A 22,417-nucleotide genomic window follows, 5' to 3' on the forward strand; every position below is an offset into this window, starting at 1 on the left:
GATATTGAATGGTTTGCCTTGGAAAAGAACAGAGATCATTCTGTCGTTTTTGAGATTGCGCCCAAGTACTGCATTTCGGACTCTCTTGTTGACCATGATGGCTACTCCATTTCTTCTAAGGGATTCCTGCCCACAGTAGTAGATATAATGGTCATCTGAGTTAAATTCACCCATTCCAGTCCATTTTAGTTCGCTGATTCCTAGGATGTCAGCATTCACTCTTGCCATGTCCTGTTTGACCACTTCCAATTTGCCTTGATTCATGGACGTAACATTCCAGGTTCCTATGCAATAGTGCTCTTTACAGCATCAAACCTTGCTTCTATCACCAGTCCCATCCACAACTGGGTATTGTTTTTGCTTTGGCTCCATCCCTTCATTCTTTCTGGAGTTATTTCTCCTCTGATCTCCAGTAGCATATTGGGCACCTACCGACCTGGGGAGTTCCTCTTTCAGTATCCTATCATTTTGCCTTCTCATACTGTTCATGGGGTTCTCAAGGCAAGAATACTGAAGTGGTTTGCCATTCCCTTCTCCAGTGGACCACATTCTGTCAGACCTCTCCACCAGGACCCGACCGTCTTGGGTGGCCCCACAGGGCATGGCTTAGTTTCATTGAGTTAGACAAGGCTGTGGTCCTGTGATCAGACTGGCTAGTTTTCTGTGATTATGGTTTTAGTGTGTCTGCCCTCTGATGCCCTCTCGCAACACCTACCGTCTCACTTGGGTTTCTCTTACCTCGGAAGTGGGGTATCTCTTCACGGCTGCTCCAGCAAAGCGCAGCCACTGCGGAAACCTTAGCCAGAGCCTTTATTGTGTTTCCTGCAGGAAAGGCAAGGCATGACAGGACAAACGGTTTAGGACTGACTAGTCCCTGTAATTCCGGCAGGCTTTGGGAAGGGCTGTCTCCTAGTTGTTTGGCACCTGCCTTTCAGTTGACTTAGGGAGGGGGAGAGACTGGCTTGGTGTGTGAGAGTCTGATAAAGGGTGTGGTTGGTTTGGTGTGCAGGCTCCGGACAGACTATTTGCATATGAAAAGTGTACTGTAGGGCAAGCCCTTTGCTAAGGCTAAGAGCTGGCTAGTCCTGGGAGGGGGGCTGTCTCTGCCCCGAGGCCACAAATGCCAGAGCATCAAGAATACAGAAAATAAAATGTAATTAAGATAGTTGGTCTTCTGATGAATGGACACCTAATAGACAAATCCAGGATCTAAGAAAAGCCAGTTAGAACAGCCTCAGAAACATTATGCTTAAGTGAAAGGTGCTAATTACAAAAGACCATTTATTTGAAATGTCTACAATAGGCAGATCCACAAGTACAGATGATATCTCCGACTCAATGGACATGAGTTTCAGCAAACTCCAGGAGATGGTGAAGGACAGGGAAGCCTAGGGTTATCGTCCACAGGGTCGAAAAGAGTCAGACATGACTGAGCAACTACACAACAGTAGGTACAGAGGCTTCCCCAGCAGCTCAATGGAAAAGCATCCGCCTGCAGTGCAGAAGACACAGTTTCGATCACTGGGTTGGGAAGCTCCCCTGGAGAAGGAAATGGCAACTCACTCCAGTATTCTTGCCTGGAAAAACCAAAGGACAGAGGAGCCTGGCGTGTTACAGTCCATGGAGTCGCAAAGAATAGGACACAACTTAGCGACTGAGCATGCACCATAGATATAGAATGTAAATCATGAGTTGTCAGGAACTGGGGAAAGCAGAGAATAGAACTTGGAATCGCTGCTAAGAGATATGAGGTTTCTTTGGGGATTGATGAAAATGTTCTAAAATTAAATAGACCTGTGACTATCCCTAAAACCATTGTTCAATTTTTTTATTAATTTTTATTGAAGTGTAGTTTCTAAATGACTATATATTTTGAAGGGTGAGTTATATATATGCAAATTATATCTCAATAAAGTTGTTATTTTTTAAAAAAAAAAATATATATGGACTTCCTTAGTGGCCCAATGGTTAAGATTCTGCCCTTTCAATGCAGTGGGTGCAGGTTCAATCCCTGGTCAGGGAACTAGATCCCACAAACCACATGGTGTGGTGAAGAAAAAAAATCAGCGGAAGAGGTATCGCTACTACTTACCCTCAGGTCTCTGATGTCTCAGATTTTCTAGTTAGAGATGAGGATCATGTAAGACATCAACGTTAACCCAGGAAACAAGAGAGTCCCCTTTTGATAGCTGAGCAGGAGAAAAACAACACAAAAATACTGTTTAGCAGGATTATTCTAAGAGTCGAGCATGGGGCAGACTGGAAAAGGGAAGACTAGAAGGGGGAACACTAGAAATAAGGCCCTTGAGAATAATTCAGGTAGAAGAAAGTGACTTAGACATCAACAAGATGAGTTCAAAAAGCAAGCCAGTTGTATAACCGATTCACTTTGCCGTACAGCAGAAACACAAACAACACTGTAAATCAACTACACATCCCAATAAAAATTTTAAAAAAAGAAAAGCAAGGGAGAAAGAATCAGCAACACCTGGAGACTGAGGACAAGGAGCGAGGGAAAGATGCAGCAGCAAGTATCCTTAAGGCTGTGAGCCTGGGGCTGATGGTGTTGCCACGGACAGTTCAAGTCAACTCAGGAAACATGAGAATTAGGGCTCAGTGGAAATTCTCAATCACTTACTGAGAGCCCCTTAATGAATAAGGATCAAAATGTGCCTTGATGCCTAAGGTTACCCAGAAATGTTTCAAGCAACTTATTAAGCAAGACCAGTAGCAGAGTATGTAGGAAGTAGCTTTGCGGGGACTGGGGTGAGAAAATGAACTCTACTACTTTGGGCTGCTGGTAGGACGTCAGGGTGATCACCAGGCAATTTAAGATTGGAAAATGAGTAACAAATAGGGGCTAGAGAGAAAAATCTGGTAGTCGTCGGGAGGTTTTAGGAAAGTATGAAAAAGTGAACCGTGTAAAAGAAGTATCAGAATGGGCACAGAGAAAATTAAACATTTAAGTTCTACCTCCTATGTGCCCTGCACTGTAGGAAAGGATTTTTTTAAATGATGAGAAGGTAGTCCTGACTTTCTAGAGTTTTGCAGACAGGTGATGACAAAACTAAAAATAGAGTATGAACAAGAGTGTCAGGAACACAGAAGATGAAACAATTTTGTCTGGAGAGTTCTCTTAGGATTGAGGATTAGGAAGAAGAGGGGGAAATCAAAATGGAGAGAAACATAAAATTCAAAGAATAAGAAGGTAGTTACGACATCAAAAGTAGAGAATGAAGATGGTCAGCTTTGATCAGGAAGCAACGGCAGGGAGAATAGCTTCAGTAAAGATTTAAGATTAGAAGCATAAAAAGCTGAAAGGGAAAGATGGAAGTTGTCTTCAATATATCAGGGGAAAATATAGACCTGTCTTGCTTTCAGTTCAGTCACTCAGTTCTGTCCAACTCTTTGCGACCCCATGGACTGCAGCACGCCAGGCCTCCCTGTCCATCACCAACTCCCAGAGCCTGCTCAAACTCATGTCCATCGAGTCGGTGATGTCATCCAACCATCTCATCCTCTGTCATCCCCTTCTCCTCCTGCCTTCAATCTTTCCCAGCATCAGGGTCTTTTCAAATGAGTCAGTTCTTCACATCAGGTGGCCAAAGTATTGGGAGTTTCAGCTTCAGCATCAGGGGATTCCAATGAATATTCAGGACTGATTTCCTTTAGGATTAACTGGTTGGATCTCCTTGCAGTCTAAGGGACTCTCAAGAGTCTTCTCCAACACCACAGTTCAAAAGCATCAATTCTTCAGGGTTCAGCTTTCTTTATAGTCCAACTCTCACATCCATATATGACCCAAAAAACATAGTTTTGACTAGACAGACCTCTGTCAGCAAAGTAATGTCTCTGCTTTTTAATATGCTGTTTAGGTTGGTCATAGCTTTTCTTCCAAAGAGTGTCTTTTAATTTCATGGCTTGAATTTAATTTCATTGTTGCTTTTGAAGGGAGAATTAGGACCACTGGAAGAAACTGTTAAGATTTTCACTCAGAAGAACTCATTCTCTAAGGAGAGCACTCCCACAATGAATGGCCTCATGTGGGAGGGCCTGGCTGGGGGGCGGCACATGGGTAGAGCATCCATTCAGAGAAGTGATGTGGAAAGGAAGGGTGAGAGTCTCACCGGAGAGGCCCAGAGAACTGAAAAAGTCGGGGGTGGGGGAGGAAGATGGAGAGAAGGTAATCAAAAGGAGTGGAATTTAAAGTGATGTTAAGGTCTCAGTTCCTGTGCAGAACAGAGACTTGCCCAAGCAGAGAACCTCTAGACAGTCCTGATCTTTCAATGAAACAGGCAGGCTGTGTCGCCAGTGGTGGTAAGAGGCCGGTGGGGTGGGGATGGGGGCGGGTGGGTGGACCGAGAACTTCTGAGAGAATGACTAGCCGGGAGGGTTTCAAAGCCAATGGATGTAGAGTAATAATGAAACGAAGCACCCGTGCCACTCTGACAAGTGCAGTGGGCAGGGTCTTTGGAACTTTGTCTCCCCCTGCTGAGGCCAGAGGTGTGAGCAACTGAGACGAGGAAAGGAGACCCGGAGCAAAGAACAGTTTCTTTGGTGGGGGTTGGGGAGTAGAAAGAGGAAAATATAAATGCTGATTTTCATAAAGCGCCTTATTAGTTAGATCCTGCAGCATGAAGTGAGGTGCTGTGCCAAAGCCAAACAGAAGACAGATGTGGGAAGGGGGCCAGCGTTGGTCATCCCCGTGGGCCACTCTTGCTAATGTTTTTTGGGACTTCCCTGGTGGTCCAGTGGTTAAGACTCCACGCTTCCACTGCAGGCGGATGGGTTCAATCCCTGGTCGGGGAACTAAGATGGCCAAAAAAAAAAATCTTGCTAGGCTTTTCTCTAAAAGGCTCTTCTCTTAAGTAACCCATCCCTTTATCCAGACGCTGTTTCAACAGCCTCAAAGTGATTGCAGAGACCAAGAGCGGGAGCTTTGGTCTTAATTAAGGGCTTTTCCCTCAGACAAGGCACAGGCTTGTTTTGAATTTTCAAAGTTCTAATAAATTATCTTCTCTTCAAGACCTTGTTCACAGAATCATCATCTTTAGGAGAATCGACCTAGTAATGCAAACAAGCACGAAACCTCTCTCACACCTGGGGGCATTTAGGGAAGCGTCTACCTGCTTCCTCCACTTCAGTCACCGCTCCTTCCTCCCCCAGCCCTACCCTCCTGGCTTCAGAGGAGTCCCTCTGTCTTTTGTAACCTCATTAACATCTTCATCCCATGCAACAAAGGCAAGTTATGTATGCTACTCCTTAGGTATTATTTTTTTTAACGAAACCCACAGCAACAGTTAGGTTCCTGAAACTCTCTATGGTGAGCCTAGGCAAACAAACAAAATGCTAAATAAAGAAGCAAACATGCACATACACACATACACTCATGGACTGTTTATCCTGATGTCACTCTTTGGGGCATAATGATAACTATTAAACAAGCTGAAGGCCTTTGAAGTGCTTAGATGAAAGGCTTTACCTAAATTCAGTTATCCTATTACAATCCACAACAACATTTTCATCCAAAGGGGTGGCATTTTTATGAGTATTTCACTGATGATGAAGTTATGACAACCTCCTTAGGATTCAAGGGGATTTGAAACGGTTACAAATGATTTTGTTACTTGTTATCTAATTTCTAAAAGGACAAAAGGGAAAAATAAGTTATTTCTTTCATCGGAGGGCAGTGGCAGATGAGAAAAAGCTGACTCAAGGCACTTTAGATGCAAGACCGTCATTCAAAGTGTGTTAAACATTCATTAGAAAGAAGGGTAGGGATGAGGGCTACTTCCCTGGTGGGTCAGTAGTAAAGAATCTGCCTGCCAGTGCGGGAGACGCAGGCTAGATCCCTGGTCCAGGAAGATCCCATGTGCTGCAGGGCAACTAAGCCCAGGCACCACAACTACCGAGCCCATGCTCCGGAGCCCGTTCTCTGCCAACAAGAGAAGCCACCGCAATGAGAAGCCCATGCGCCGCAGCTAGAGAGGAGACCCCGCTGCTGCGACCAGAGAAAATCCCACACAGTAACGAAGACCCAGCACCAGCCATCAACAGATAACCTTAAAAAAAGAAAGACGAGTAAGGGAACTGCCTGGCAGTCCAGTGGTTAGGACTCAAAGAGCTTTCACTCTCAGGACCCAGTTTAATCCCTGGTTGGGGAACTAAGATCCCACAAGCTATGCAACTTGGCCACGAATAAAGAACAAGAAGGGTGAGAGTGGACGGTGGTCAAGAGGAAGGAGCAGAGCTGGCTCGGATGGGCACGTAACATCATCACCTCCACCAACTCCAGGGCAGAGAGCAGGGAAGACTAGAGTCTGTCGGGTGGGAGATCGTCCTGAGCCTCAGGCGGCAGGACCAGGAAAGAGGGAAGAGATGCTCTTTAAAAAGGCAAACTTGGAGCAGAGGACGTTGCAGAGCAGGGCGTGGAGGGGCGCTCAGCCCAGCAGCAGGAACAAGGCAGAATGCAGTTTTAAGACAAAGCTTTGCGGCACTGGCCGGCCTCTCGCCTGCGGGACTCTGGCGCTCGGAGGATGAGAGCTTTTGCACAGCACATAGGTTGGAAAGAAGCCTAGGACAAGATTCAAGTCAAACGAGAAAAGGATGCGTGGCATCACAGAAACCAACAATGATGTCAGAAGACCTGGGTTCTGAGTCAGTCTTCCTGTTGGGTACTAGATGTGTGTCCCCAGGTAAACCCATGAGCTTCTCAGAACCTTAGCTCTCCCATCTAAAGGACCAGATCCATCATGGGTCCTCCTACATCACAGAGGCGGTGGGGGTAAGACACAACGATGGATAGGAGCGCACTTGTAAAAGTCATGTGAAGGAAGGAAGGCAAGGAGGGAGGAAGAAAATTAGGCCAGGAAGATGAGAAGCTTAAAATGAACAAATAAAAGAGGTGCACACACATGAAGCATTGTTCTGGTGATGGTGGAAAGACCACGCCCCTGGGGCTTAAGCACAGAATGCCCTTTCAAATATTAGTCTTGACATACACATACATTTGTATATAGTTATATGTGTGTGTGCAGTTAACCGTAAAACAGTTTTATATATATATATATATATATATAGTCACCTAGAATTACCTATAACACATATATAACAATTTAATTATTTGTATTATCTGTGTTCACATATATAAATTTCATACAGATCTGATTTCTTCTGGATATACGCTGAAACAAACTTGGGTCACAGGAAATGATCGGGGCATTTACAGAAAAGCAAAAGGAAGATGGGGCTTCCCTGGTGGCTGAGACAGTAAAGAATTCTGCCTGCAATGCAGGAGACCAGGTTTCAATCCCTGTGTCGGGAAGATCCCCTGGAGAAGCGAACAGCTACCCACTCCAGTATTCTTGCCTAGAGAATCCAAGGGACAAAGGAGTCTGGCAGGCTACAGTCCACAGGGTCACAGAGGCAGACACGGCTGAGTGACTAAGCACGCACACACACAAAAGGAAGATGAGCCTGAACCTGAAAGTACAGAGGCCACACGCGAAGGTAAACCAGCTGTCTGATTAAATAGCTGCTGCAACCTTGGACATGGAGTTGACTCCTTCATGTTCCCAATGTAATTGAGGAAATGACAACTTAACCAGAAACAACCAGAGAATAAAATAAGGCAGTAAAACCACTCAGCCCGGGCAGACTGCATAGTCTACCTGTAATGGCTCGAGAAGTTCAAAGGAAGGAAACAGCATTAGAAGGGGGTCAACAGGAAAAGCTCCATGGAGATTAACACATACACACAACTATATATAAAGTAGATACTCTGGATAGCACAGGGAAGTCTATTCAGTATTTTTTAACAACCTATAAAGGAAAAAAATCTGAAAAAGGCTACACACACACACACACACACACACATATAAAACTGAATCATTTTGCTATACACCTAAAACTAGTACAACATTGTAAATCAACTACACTTCAGTTTAAGCAACCTGGCCACTCACTGCAGGAAGCGGTGTCCTAGTCAAAGCAAGAGGAAGGGCGAGGTGCAGGGTCAGGAACACACATCCACTAGATCCCCTCTCCACTCTCATTTTCCTTCCACCTTTTCCAACATGATCAACATTTACTCAGCATCAACCATGCGAGGAACTAGGCTGGAGAAAATGACCAATAATCTCTTGGAGAGTCAGATATAAACACAGGTAAGCAGATAAGCACCAAATAAGTCATCTTACGATCACTACCAAAAAAAAAGGCAAGACAGTGGACGCTAGTATGGCTGGCTGGGAAGCTGTTCTTGGACCACATGATGCTTGGCCAAGACTTGAAGGAAAAGTAAGGCTCAGAAAGCAGAGAGTTAAAATAGAGGTATTAGGGACAGAAAGTAGGAATCAACACAAGACGTTAAGCACTACAGTGTGAGTATATCAGTACTTAACTACTGAACTGTACACTTAAAATGGTTAAGAGCATACATTTTATGTTACATGTATTCTATCACAATTAAGCTTTTTTTCATCTAAAAACCAAACCAAAAAACTGGTACTTCCTTAAAAAAAAAAAAAACAAACAGGCATAAATACTGCCATTTGTAGCCAAGTAATAAGATGACTGGGCTTCCCTGGTAGCTCAGCAATAAAGAATCTGCCTGCCAATCCGGAAGACACAGGTTTCGATCCCTGGGTTGGGAAGATCCCCTGGAGAAGGAAATGGCAACCCACTCCAGTATTCTTGCCTGAAGAATCCAATGGACAGAGAAGCCTGGCAGGCCCCAGTCTGTAGGGTCCCAGAAGAGTCAGGCACAACTTAGCAACTAAACAACAGTTAAGATTCTGTAGCAAGTTCGAGAAGAGGGAGATTCAATAAAGAAACAGAAGCTGGGTGGTGGGAAACCTCAGGCAAACAGGTACACCCAGTTCTCTCAACCAAGGTTTCTAACTTTGTGGCCCAAGGACTGGCTTCAAGTTTTGGTCCACGAACACCCTGTAATAAATCTTTTCTTTTCCTCTTTAGTAATTTTATTTATCACTTTTGGCTGGGCTGGGTCTTTGTCACTGCTCTTCTCCAGTTGTAAAGCACAGGCTCTAGGGCTCACGGGCTTCTGTAGTCGCAGCTCCAAAGCACAGGCTCAATAGTCGTGGAGCATGGACTTAGTCACTCCACAGCATGTGGGATCTTCCTGGATCAGGGATCGAACTTGAGTCTCCTGCATTGGCAGGCAGCTTGTTTACCACCGAGCCACCAGGGAAGTCCCCTTGTAACAAATCTTGAATGTTTATTAATAAGAGCATTTTGATCTGGAAAGAGGGTACATGGATTTTGGATTCTCAGAAGAGCTTCTGAGGAAAATCTGAAAACCATTCATGAAGGCAATTGGCAGTGTGGTCTGGGTGGGGACAGGATGGGGATTGAAGCTACATAGTTGAGCTCACTTCCCTTGAGACTTGCTCTTAACTAAACACCAGATAGTATTATGTAAACAGGTGCCATACCTCTCTTTAGGACTTAATAGAGCTATTGTTAGGTTCTAAGAACTGCTCTGTGGGAAAGCTGGTGACCCCTATTATAGAAACTAGCAGAGGATGAGCAGAGAAGAGAACCCAGTAAAAAAAAAACAGGAGGTAAAAAGATTCACTATGTTGAAATGCCATAGTAGCCAAAGGAAAAAAAAGTCCTGGAGAAGATGAAGGGGTTACCGGCGTCAAGTTTAAGAAGAGGGATTAAGAAAGGAATGAGAAAAAAAAAGATCGCTAAGTTCTATGACATTCTGTTGCACTGTTTCTGCAGTGATACAGAAAAAAAGGTCAGAGGTTAAGGGTAAGATATCCAAACTAGAACACTTGGGAGAGCAGAGAGAGGTGCTGTAATTATGACATGATAATTATGTCAGAGCTTCAGACATAAACTAGGACTGTCTTGGATGAATGGATATACAGTTCCCTAGTTGAGGAGGAAGTACAACAGCCAGGAAGGCAGCAGATACCATCTGTTAACTCAAAGGACTTGGTCTTGAAAAGGAAAATAGGACATAAATCAGAAGACCTAATCGGGATAAGAAAGGGTTGTCAGCTACCTATGTGGGAGGCAGGAGGACGTCGAAGGTTGAAAAGGAGAGGGAAGAAGTGGACAAGAACATCTTGTACCCTCCATCTCGCTGAACATCACAACACACAAAGGGGCGGGCCCTCAAGACACTTGTGAGTGTTGACTGTGGGGACCATTCTCCAGGAAGCAGCAAAGACTCGAGTAAGCAGGAGTGGAGAGGGCCCTTCTCCCTTTGAAACGACAACGAAGGAAAACGGGCTTCCCAGGTGGCACCAGTGGCAAAGAACCTGCCTGCCGATGCAGGTGATGTGAGAGACGTGTGTTCAATCCCTGGGTCGGGAAGATCTCCTGGAGGAGGAAATGGCAACCCACTCCAGTATTCTTGCTTGGAGAATCTCATGGAGAGAGGAGCCTGGTGGGCTACAGTCCATGGGGTCACAAAAAAGTCAAACACGACTGAAGCGACATAGTAGGCACAGAAGAAGAAATCACCACACGACAAGAAATGGCAGGCCGGAGCATTCTATCAGAGACCCAGGTGTCAGAGAATGCTTTTCCAAACTAGTCTTCATGATGGCCTTTTCTTCAAGGGGAAAAACAGTAAGAACGTGAGGTCAATTCTTACGAGTTCTTTAAAGCGAATCCGTATGCAGACTGCCAGAACCAGAACAATAGGCAATCCACCCGTAGTGCAAGATATAATTCATTCAATGCCAAGGATTTATTTTATTTATAATTTCATTGCAGGTACAGCTTGGGTGCTACAGAGAGGTCAGAGGAATACTATGTCCAGCTAAGTTTAAACTGGGGCAAGAAAACAATGGTTGGTGTCAGGATACGAAGGTGTGACCACACTGATTACATGGCAGGGGAGAGGAAATTCTCTCAGCCAAGGGTCACCAAGAGGCTAAATAACCAAAATGGGATTCATCCACAGACAATTTCTTAAACTACAACTAGGCCACTCATCCAAACTCAGCAGTCCTGCACAAAGAAGAAGGGGAGGCTTTTTCAGAGTGCAGTAGACATAGACCTGTACAATCCAGCAGCCCGGCAGGGTCAGAGGCTGGTCAGCAGGGAACACTCAGGAGCAGGAAATCTCCAGGCGTGAGTCACATTCTACAACGCGGAGCTCAGAGTATAAAGAAAATAACCAGACTGACAGCTATTTATTATAAAAGTCAGTTTATTTTCCCTGTGTTTCAAAAGTTTCCCTTTCTGTCAGTAATGCGCAGTTAACCGATTGGAAGTCTGCTTGATTAAATAACATTAACAAGTTCATAAACACACATTTGAGAGTATAAAGCAAGAGGTTCAAAATTTCCCCCTAACTCCATGTAAATTAGGCAGCCCTCAAAATTGCACGTTTTTCGCCTGCTCACTTTCATAATTTAAAATATATATACAGGATGGCCTTAAAATATTGATAATTAGTATAGAATTCACAGCCTTGAAGATGTATATTCTACAAACATCTAAAAAATAGATACCTAGATACCTCTCAGGCCCTAGTAATCCACTGTGATTCAATGTCACATACTTAATGCATAGAAGGCCAAAAGGTCTTTCCTTTTTCTCTAATTCTAGTCTTCTGCTGAGGTAACGCAAGGAACCCAGTTATGACAGAGACCGAGCCTCTGAAAATAGGTCTAAGCCGACTGGCTTCCTAGTGAATCCTAAAAAGTTCCCAGAGAGCAAGCCTGGGGTTGAGTACTTCGGTTATAAATTACATCCTGGAATGTTCACAACCGAGGTACCTCATGGTCCTTGACGGGAAGACAAAAGACTTCCAGGAGTTGAAGGTAATTCTGAATGAAGATGGAGGAGAACAGCTGACAATCACTGGAAGATATTTCTGCTTCCGGAGCTGATTGACTTCAGAGCAGACACAAAGTAACTGAGTCACTCAGCACGTAGTGTGACTTTTCCCACTTTAGAGTTTAACTAAGGGATTCTCTGTCCAAGACAGGCTTACGCTGGACCCAGCTGGAGTGCTGCACCAGGATGTGATGCTTCAGAGATGAGCTGCTCTCTGTAAACTCATGACCGAAGCAAAATGCAATGATCCTTTCTATTTGTGGAGCACGTCGTTGCTACAAAACCAGGCACAACTGCCTCGTGGTCACTCAGCTTTCCAGGCTGGAGAACAAGGGTCCAAGTTCAATAAAGCATTTACGGTTAAAGGGATGAACCTCCACAGGCCAACAGAGTTGCTGGCAGATTCACAGGCCATTTGGTACATTCACGGAACAACGGCGATAAATAAAAATCATTAATTCCTGTAGTGTAGAAGAAACAACACAGCCTTCACTCTGGTCAGCCTCTCCGGCAGCTGACAATGCTGAAAGAGGCCTGATAATCTGAGGTTGTGTTGGAGTTCTTAAGACAAACCCAAAATAGGGAGAATTAAAAGAAGGAAGAGTCCTGACGTTCTTTTGTGGGCACCAGTCACTCATTCAATACGCGAGTTTGTCGTCTTTGCATAAGAGAGCATGTTTCCCTCACTATTAATGGTGAAATAAACAGAATTGTGCAACTTGTCTGTGAAGAGAAAAAGAGCATTAAATGTGCAGTGATAATTTAATTCTGTCAGTGCATCATCGTTTGAACATAATAATGAATTTGGACTACATTCTTTTGACTTTGTACAAAAATAACTCTTAATCTGTAATGAAACAGAAAATGATTTTGAAAATTACAGTTACTGTAACAAAGTACTTAATGTAACATTACAGTCTCCTCAAAAAAAGTACCTAATGAAATAATTTGCTCTAAGTAGAGCAGAGAATTGATACTGGAGCTCAGATTTCAAACAGTATTTCTTCTAATAGATTCAGTTTTCTATGACAATTTCTGGTATGATTAGACCAGCAGGTACATCAGGAGATATCTCCCTCTGCTTAGGGTGGATATCAGAAGTGGAACACATAGTTATAGGGCCCAGCCTTTAGGAGGCAGAAACCAGTGAAGCTAACAGAAGCATCCTTTGTGATAGCAGAGGACATAAGCCTTAAGGCCGCTCCAGGAGATTCCAGGTGCCGAGCTGTCTCCAAGGCCCCTTGGACGAGGCTGGAGGACAGTGTCTGGACTTGGGCGATGGAGGCTGCCTCCAATTAGGATGCTCTCAACTGAGGGAGAGGATACTGAATACACCCCCTGGTGCACGAAGCTGTCCCCAGACTCTCAAGTGGACCAGTCTCGAGCACTGTGTCTCAATAACGTGGTAAGAACACGTCACGTGCTTATTCAACAGAGAGCAATGTTTTAAAAGCAGAAGGCCTTATTCTGTATTGGCTGTTTCCCTGAAAATACAGACTTCCAGCCAAGAATATCTAAGGCGCAACAGATATTTTCTCAGGAGACTCAAGGTTCATTTTAGAACTTGCATGCCACAGTGTTAATTATAGCAATGGTTCTTTTTTAACCCTACGTGGTTTGGCATACACATTCCCTTCAGACTTCCCAAATTGTATTTAGCAACAGAGAGTACCCTGGAAGAAGCACCCTGATTAACAGCTGGGGATGTGAGTCTCTCACCGTTTTTTCTGGAATCATGAATGACGACACTCATTAGACTCAGGTCAAGGGCAAATGTAACAGCCCTTTCCCTCCTTGAAAAATGAATGTGTCTTTTAGAATAGTAAGATGTTACTTTTCACAAAAGAATCTTTAAAAGCAGTCAGCACAAGTGCTCGGGCCTGGTGCACTGGGAAGACCCAGAGGAATCGGGTGGAGAGGGAGATGGGAGGGGGGATCGGGATGGGGAATAAGTGTAAATCTATGGCTGATTCATATCAATGTATGACAAAACCCACTGAAATGTTGTGAAGTAATTAGCCTCCAACTAATAAAAAAATTAAAAAAAAATAAAAAAATAAAAAAATAAAAGCAGTCAGCAATGTTGCTGGTTTAAGAAGTGATTTAACCGTAAGAAGAAATGAACTACTGACACATGAAACAACATGGATGAATTGCAAAATAATTATGCTGACTGGAAGACGCTGACAAAAATACAGAGTGTATAATTCCATGTACATTAAACTCAAGAAATTGCAAACTAGTCGACACAGCAACAGAAAAGTGGTCCAGCAGTTACCTGGTGGAGAGAGGTGGGATGGTGAAGAGAGGTGGGAGACAGGCATGACCAAGGGGCTGTGGCGAAACTTTTGGGAGTGACGGACACTTCCTGCCCTGATCCGGATAATGGTTTCACAGATGTGTATGGACATATGTTAAATCTTCCTGAATTTTATATCTCAAAATACATGCCATTTATTTTAAGCCAATTATTCAACAACAACAAAAGACTACTTTGCATGTTAGAACAAACAAACAAAAAAAAAACAGTGATTTAAGTAAATGTTTTGAACGTGGAGAAGGAAATGGCAACCCACTCCAGTATTCTTGCCTGGAGAATCCCATGGACGGAGGAGCCTGGTAGGGTACAGTCCACGGGGTCGCAAAGAGTCAGACACGACTAAGCGACTTCACTTCACTTTGAACTAATTTAATTTAAAAACTGCTAGCTAAAGGCTTCTCTGGTGGACTAGTGGTTAGGAATTCGCCTGCCAGTAGAGTGGACACAGGTTCGATCCCTGATCTGGGATCCCACATGCTGCAGAGCAAAAAGGCTGCGCACCAGAACTATTGAGCTAGTGCTCTGCAACAAGAGAAGCCACTGCAATGAGATGCCCACACATCACAACAAAGCGGAGCTCCTGCTTGCCTCAACTAAAGAAAGCCCATGCAGCGAAAAAGACCCAGCACAGCCAAAGATAAATAATGAAATAAATATGTAAATCGTAAGGGAAAAAAAACCACTAGTTTATTAAAAAAAAAAAAAAGGGCACATACTTACCATAAGAATGAAAAAGTAGAAAACCCACATCCATCCCAGGTTGTCCTGGATCAAAGACACTAAATACTAAAAGGGAGAAAAAGAAACCACAATATGATCCTTTATAAATTAATAAAATGAAGTAGCTAAAGAGCAGATGAAACATGGCTCTTCTAGAAAATGAGAAGGGAGTCAGGGTGTGTATAATGTTTTGCAGTTTGCAGAGCTCCTATATATACGTGCTCAAGTTAAGCTTTACTGACAGCCTGCGTTTGGTAAGCTGGCAGAATCCAAATAAAAAATGGGACAGGAAAAAAAAAAAAAGGGGGACAGAAGGCCTAAGTCCAAGAGGTCTATATTTTTTTCACTTTGCTATTAAGAGAGAATGATGAACAGCCTCAAACCACTTCTGTTTAATCATCCCTTCTTCCAGTGAAAGGTACTGTAACTGATGCTTTTAAAAACAGTTCATCTTTTAAGCATACCACTCATTTTTCAATTACGCTATTTGCTCACAGGATTACTGCACGACTTTGACACTCTACAGCATATTCTTTTATTTTCAATTACTAAAAAGTATCCAATAGCTTTTAACCCATCTTCTTTTTTTTAAATTATGATAAAATACATGTAACATACAACTTGCCATTTTAGCAATCTTTTGTTGTACATACAACTCACCAGCACCAAATACATTCATGACCTTGCACAACCATCACCACTACCTATTTTCAAACTTTTTCATCACCCCAAACAGAAACTCTGCACCTATGAACTCTCTGCAAGAACTCTCCATGGCCCATCTCCTCAGCCCCTGACAAACTCTAATCTGCTTTCTATTTCTATGAATTTGCCCATTCTAGATATTCTGTGTTAAGTAGAATCACCCAATATTTGTCCTTCTGTGCATGGCTGATTTCACTTAGCACAATGTCGTTAAGGTTCATTGATGCTGTAGCACACATCAGAACTCCACTCCTTCTATGGCTGAGTAATATCCCACTGCATAGATATACCACATTTTGTTTATCTATTCATCTATCCATGGACACTTCAGTTGTTTCCACCTTGTGGCTATTATGAATAATGCCGCAGTGAACAATGGCAAACAAATAACTGAAACTGTCTTCAAGTCTTTGGAGTACAGCATACCTAGGAGTGGAACTGCTGGGTCATATGATAATGTTTACCTTTTTGAGGAACCATCATAGCATTTTCGACAACAGCTGTGTGATTTTACATTCCTACCAGCACTGTATGGAATTTCTCCACATCCTCACCAATACTTACTACTTTGTTCTACTTTGCTTTAATTAGAGACATCCTAATTAGGTGTGAAGTGGCAGTTCATGTTTTTCCTTTGCATTTCCCTAACAGACTAAGGATGCTGAGAATCTTTTCAAGGGTTAACCGACCATTGGTACACATCTGTCATACGGAGCTGTCCCTATGTTTTCCTCTAAGGGTTTTATTAGTTTTAGCTCTTAAAGTTAGGTATGTGATCCATTTTGAGTTAATTCTTATACATAGTGTAAGGTAAGGGTCCAAATTCATCAATTTGCAATGTGTACATCCTGCTTTCCCAGCACCTTTTGGTGAAGAAACCACTCTTTCTCCAATGAGTGGTCTTGGTACCCTTCTCAAAACTCAGCTGACCACCGAAATTATCATTTAACCCATGTTCTTTGATCACATTATTAGTAAAATTGGGAGAAATTAAAGGAGAACAACTGAGTGATTTAGCCTAGACGGCTTCATGGGAAACAAAAAAGCAGAGGTGTAATCACCCATTAGAGGAAGCACAGTGGCCCTCCAAACTCTCTGAATGCTACTTTATCTTTTAAATAGCTTTACTGACATAAAATTTACATAATACTAAACTCATATCACTCAATGGATTTTAGTATACTTACAGAGTTGTGCAACTATCACCATAATCTAATTTTAGACCATCCTCATCACCCCAAGAGAAACCCATTAGGAGTCACTCTCCAGACCCACCCAACCCAAAGCAACCACTAATCTAATTTCTTTCTCTATAGAGTTGCCTATTCCGGGTATCTCAAATGAATGAAATCACATAAATAGGTGGTCTTTGGTGACTGGCTCCTTTTATTTAGCATAATAGAGTTGAAGTTCATCCATACTGTAGCATCTATCAAACCTTCATTCCTCTTGAACTGCCAAATAATACTCCATTATATGAATATATCATATTTTACTTATCCATTCATCGGTAGATGGACGTAAGGATGTTTCTACTTCTTAGCTATTGTAAATAATCATTTGCTGTGAAATACATTTGTGTAAAAATGTTTATGTGGACATTTGTTCTCATCTCTCTTGGGAAAACACTGCAATTTAACCTACTGAGCCCCTGTTGTGCGGCAAAAACATTAAGCATTGGGAATGCAAAGAGGAAGGACACAGCACGGTTCTATCCTCAAGGAAGGCAGAGTCTGATACAGGGGATCAACCAACCAGTCAGTGTGAAACACTGTGGCAATTGTTCTACTACAGGTGTGCGCCAACTGCTGTGGAAACCAGGGGGAGAAAGCAATGTTTTTCTTGGGAAGTCAAGGGGAGGTTGCGAGAACAAAGCTATTCAATGTGAATCAGGCGAGTGCTAGGGACCAAGTTTATAGAATTTTTGTTTTTGTTTTGGCCACACTGTGCGGCACGTGGGGTCTTAGTTCTCTGACCAGGAACTGAACCTGCGCCCCCTGCAGTGGAAGCGAGGAGTCTTAACCACTGGACCACCAGGGGTAGTCCCAAGTTTTTAATATTAAGTTATGAAGCTTGGGGTTTTATACCTCAAACAGTAGGAAATCATTCAAAAATCAACATGCCAGGGGAATGACTAAAGCGAACAATGATTTACTCCTGATTCTGCTTCTAAAACCACGAAAGTCAGTCTAATGCTGACCCCCCCAAGTTCCTAGTTAGGGATCTTAAGACTGGCAGGCATTCTAATTAAAAAGAAACTCCTTGAAATGCTAATTACAATCCACCCATCTGATTAATGAAGAAAACATTAGCTAAGAAGGAAAACCTAAAATACAGTCATTTCAGAAAAGGATGCCCAATACCCTTTATATGAAGACATCTGAACAGGTGGCCAATAGCATTTTTTAGTTCCTACTCCAGAGCATGGCAAGAAAACTTTGCTAAGTTTTCTTTTTTCCCTTTAGTTTCATAATCAAATAAGCTAACACCCTGATTCTATAAATCATTCCTGCTACAACCATTCAACAAGTACCTGAACGTCTCACATGTGCCAGGCACCCTTCCTAGGACTGGGGTGACAGCAAAACACAGAACAAAACACTGCCCTCACGAAGCTTATCTTACAGTGGGAGAGACAGACGTGAACAAATACACATGCACTGTATGACCAGGGAGAGACGTGCGTTGAGGTGGTGTATCCCCTGCAGTGGGCTTCCCAGGTGGCTCAGAGGTAAAGAATCCACCTGCCAGTGCAAGAGATGTGGGCTCGATCCCTGGGTTGGGAAGATCCCCTGGAGAAGGAAATGGAAACCCGCTCCGGTATTTTTGTTTGGGAAATCCATGGACAGAGGAGCCTGGTGGGTCCACAAGGTCGCAAAAGAGCCAGACATGACTGAGCAACTAAACAACAACAATCTCCAGTGACATCTGCTCTCGTATTAACCACTCACGATCAGATACCAGTGATCCACTCCCATTAAGCGAGCAAAAGCATCAGTCTTCAAGGCCATCTAATGACCTCAGTGTCAAAACTACAAGCCTTTTCCCTTCCATTCTCTTTCTCCTGACCTCTCTTCATTTATGATCTGAGTAACACCCCCACCCCTCAAATTCTGGCTTTCTGTTTCTGTGACCACTGAGCATCCTCTGAGGTTTTGCCCGTATTTTCTTTCCCCATTAAACATGACATCGTTGTCAAAGTTTTAAATATTTTATCCATGCAGTTGATTCTCAAATCTATATTTTACAAAATAAGCACTAAATGACTGAGAGTGGTATACCCCAGGAGAGACACATACTCATGACTGTCCCAGAGAAACAATGCCTTTCTGAAGCTGAATGTAAGCAAGACAGATCAATTTAAATGGTTCTGGCAAGGACTTCCCTGGTGGTCCTGTGGTTAAGACTCCACGCTTCCAATGTAGGGAGTGCAGGTTCGATGCCCAGTTGGGGAACTAAGATCCCACACGCTGTGCAGCACGGCCAAAAAAAGAGAGACAACAGCTCTGACTACCTACAGTAGGCCACTCTTAGCCTAGAAGATCTCAGACTTTATAGAGTGCACAGGACTCGCCAGGATGGCTTGTTGAAATACAGATCCCCAGGCCCTCACTCAGCAAATCCATAGTAAGCTAAGTGTTCTGTACTTTAATGAATTCTCAGATTGATTCTGACATAAGACATTTATGAACTGTCTTTTGAAACACAGTTGTAGGAAGCAGAGAAAGCATCTCAGGGCAGCTGCAGGGTCCGTGGCAACTTCTGGCGGGGATGTGCGGCAAGAATGTGTGTTTGGTGGGTGAGAGAGCTGGGGCCTGTGTGTCAAGTGTGGGGTAATGAGAAGCATGTGTCTCCTGGCCTCCCTGAAGTGCCAAGTTCAGGCTGGAAGAGGGGGCAGCGGGCAGAGGGACTGAAGGATCTGTCTTACGAAGTGTTCGCTTCTTTCTAGACAGGAAGAATCTGGAGGTAAAAGTGGAAAGGAGGAACTGATAAATGTAGAGGGGCCTTCCATGTTAGGTCACTAGAACCCAAAGCTTTCAGTCGAGCGCACTACAGCACAAGAGCGCCACCTGCCGGGGCCCCGCAGGCGGGGGCAGACCCTCCCACCGCTGCACACTCCCCGCCCTTTCACCTGGCCCACTGCAGCTCCAACGCTCCCGGTTCCATCAACGATCCCAGTGACGGTTGCCAAAGCCTCGCTGCTCCCTTGGATCAGCTCCTGACGACCCAGGTCCGCAGAAATAGCAGAGCTTATCATATTAGAAGGTCCACCAATAAAGAATCCTAAAGTCAGAAACAGAACGGGTTCTTATTAAGACACTACACATAACAACGTGTTAGGAATCTATTGAGAATTACGTAAACTCTAATCCCAATATTCTAACTGGTATGTTGGAGAGAAATGGAAAGAAGGGGAAAAAATTACCTGTAAAAATGGAAACCCCCCCAGTTGTAACATCTTAGTTAGCACCCACTTTCCTCTAGAAACCAGAGTGAACACAGACCTTTCTAATCGGGTGAAGTGTGCATTCACTGACAACTGCACTAGTTTATCAAATTCTATTATGGCAGAGATGACTCAGAGCATCTGAATGCCCAAATTCAACCAAACATTGAGAAAGAGAGAGAGAGCAGAAAAAGTGATTTTAACGGTGCAGGGGGTTCCATCTGCCTCTGTTCTCGGTGAGGCTGCCAACAGGACTGAGCGCAGACAGGGCCAAGAGTCTCACAGAGCAGCAGCAGCCCCAGCGATCCCATGAGCTCAAATTTAAGAACAGGAGTTTTTCTATAACATGGTCCCGAATGGCACCCAACTGATTCATCTGGGATTCAAGGGAAGAAATACTGACCAATTCCAACACAGGAGGAAAAACCAGCTATACTGGACTTTTCGAAAGTTGGTGAACTGGTTTCCAACGGGGCATTCTTCCTACACCACTTCCGGGAGTGATATGAGCGGATGTCGTCCGCGATCAAAAATCGGAGGAAATCTCTAAAGGACTGCTTCTGCCACCCCAGGACTGAGGCAGTAACGTGAGAGCAGAGAAGCAGGATCTGGGGGAGGCATCTTTCCTTTTACCACTTGCGTTTTCTATAATTAAGGCTTTAGAATAACTCAGCTTGAAGGAGCAAGCAATTTCCTTTGGAGGAACAAGACAGTGAAATGGAGCCTGTGCCGTACCTGTGACAGCCATCAGAAGCGCATTGATGGACTTGTTGTTTGGAGAACCTGCGAGGAGAGACACAGACATGCGGTAATGACGTGAGGAACGCAGTACGTGTGTCTCCACCCAACAGGACACACAGGCCTGGATTCTGTGACTTCACAGATCACTCCCAGAGAGAGCAAGCGGACACGGCTCCATCACCGCCGCTCCCGACTCTTACTTGTAATGTCTGCCTCTGGCTGCTGCTCCAGCTACTGTGACTTCTAAAAGCTACAGGAAAACTCCTATCTCAGCAGCATCTTAAGGGACATATACCAAACCTACTAATTACCATCTTTCCTCTTTTGAAATCTTGTCCCTTTTATTGTTTTATTGGCTCTAATGCTGCACTGCTGGAGCCTACCCTTAGACAAAGCATATACACTCCCAAGCAAGCTTTTAAACAAACCAACAAAGCACAAGAGATGCCAGTTTCCTCCCCAACGCAAATAAACCTACGTGATGATTCTTCTACCGCTGTTCGCAGGACAATACAAAGATCCCATTTATGCCCTGGTGGCTGGTCTCAACCACCTCCCCAGGGCTGATCACTGACTCAAGGCAAGTAAATGCCTCAGTCCTAAGAGATGAGGCAAACAGTTTAACTGCAAGGAAATACTCACGACTGTATCCAACCAGGGACCCGATGGCCAGAAGCAGACTGAGAGCTAACACCGGTGCTCTCCTCTGTAACATGTCGGAGATGAAGCCTTGCAGAGTTCCACCTTCGAGCACAAAGAAGGGCAACCCAGTCAACATCTTGAAATTAGCTTAGTTACCTGACTCTTGCTTACCACGTACTCTCCACCTGCCGGCAGGATCCTAACACTGGTCTATCCAACAAGAGAGCTGACTCTCCTAAAAAAATCTCCTCCATAGTTTCCTTTTAGAAAGATCATCTCACACAATGGCAGATGGGGACAGACACCACCAGACAGACACCCAAATCAGGAAAAATCATCAGACCCACCCTCACTGTTCCTTACTGTTTTCCCTTCTCCAATCAGCTGTGAAGTCTTTTCTTGCCTTTTTCCCCCCCTGCTTTTTATTTGAAAGATAATTAATTAGACTCTGTGTGTCACAGGTTATGAGTAGTAGTGAACATAAATATTCACTAAAATTAAACACAGCAATTATGGTTTGGCAAAAACCAACAAGTCAAGATGTTTAAAAAAAAAAATTTATGTGGGGGACTTCCCTGGGGGTCCAGTGGCTAAGACTCTGCACTCCCAATGCAGGTGGCCCGAATTCAATCCCTGGTCAGGGAACCAGATCCCACATGCCGCAACTGAAGAGTCTGCATGTGGCAGCTAAAGAGCCAGAATACCACAATGAAGACTGAAGATCTCGGGTGTTGCAACTAAGATCCAGCACAGCCAAATAGATAAATAAACAGTTCAAAAAAAAAAAAGAAGAGGTGATGTGGATCCTTGAAGCAACACAGTCACATTCAGATACAGTCCTGTTTAGAATCTCAGGGCATTGGGACATCTGGTACACCCTCATCAGAAGTCTGTTCAGTACACAGAAGTATGTGCAAGTCTAAAGGCAGCATCCTCTCCTTTGGCTCTGAGTCTAAGAACGAGGGCACACAAGTTCAAATACAATAACAGCTCATCACCTAAGGATACACTTTGTT

General features: G+C 43.8%; 1 protein-coding gene across 3 annotated transcripts in view; it reads right to left on the reverse strand.

Moving 5' to 3' along the window:
- Window positions 1-2,107: 2,107 nt before the first annotated feature.
- SLC37A3 (solute carrier family 37 member 3) overlaps window positions 2,108-22,417 on the reverse strand; it is a 56,038-nt gene continuing 35,728 nt past the window's right edge. The window contains exons 11-15 of one of the 3 annotated variants that reach the window (XM_043872178.1): window positions 21,402-21,503; window positions 20,754-20,801; window positions 19,704-19,855; window positions 14,867-14,932; window positions 11,177-12,549 (exon numbers count right to left, since the gene is read on the reverse strand). In XM_043872178.1, coding sequence (XP_043728113.1) covers window positions 12,457-12,549; window positions 14,867-14,932; window positions 19,704-19,855; window positions 20,754-20,801; window positions 21,402-21,503 — 461 coding nt within the window. In that variant the 3' untranslated portion in view covers window positions 11,177-12,456. The other 2 variants (XM_043872179.1, XM_043872180.1) reach the window with 2 other exon arrangements.

This window comes from Cervus elaphus, chromosome 18 (genome assembly GCF_910594005.1).
Source record: "Cervus elaphus chromosome 18, mCerEla1.1, whole genome shotgun sequence".
Taxonomy (NCBI): Eukaryota; Metazoa; Chordata; class Mammalia; order Artiodactyla; family Cervidae; genus Cervus; species Cervus elaphus.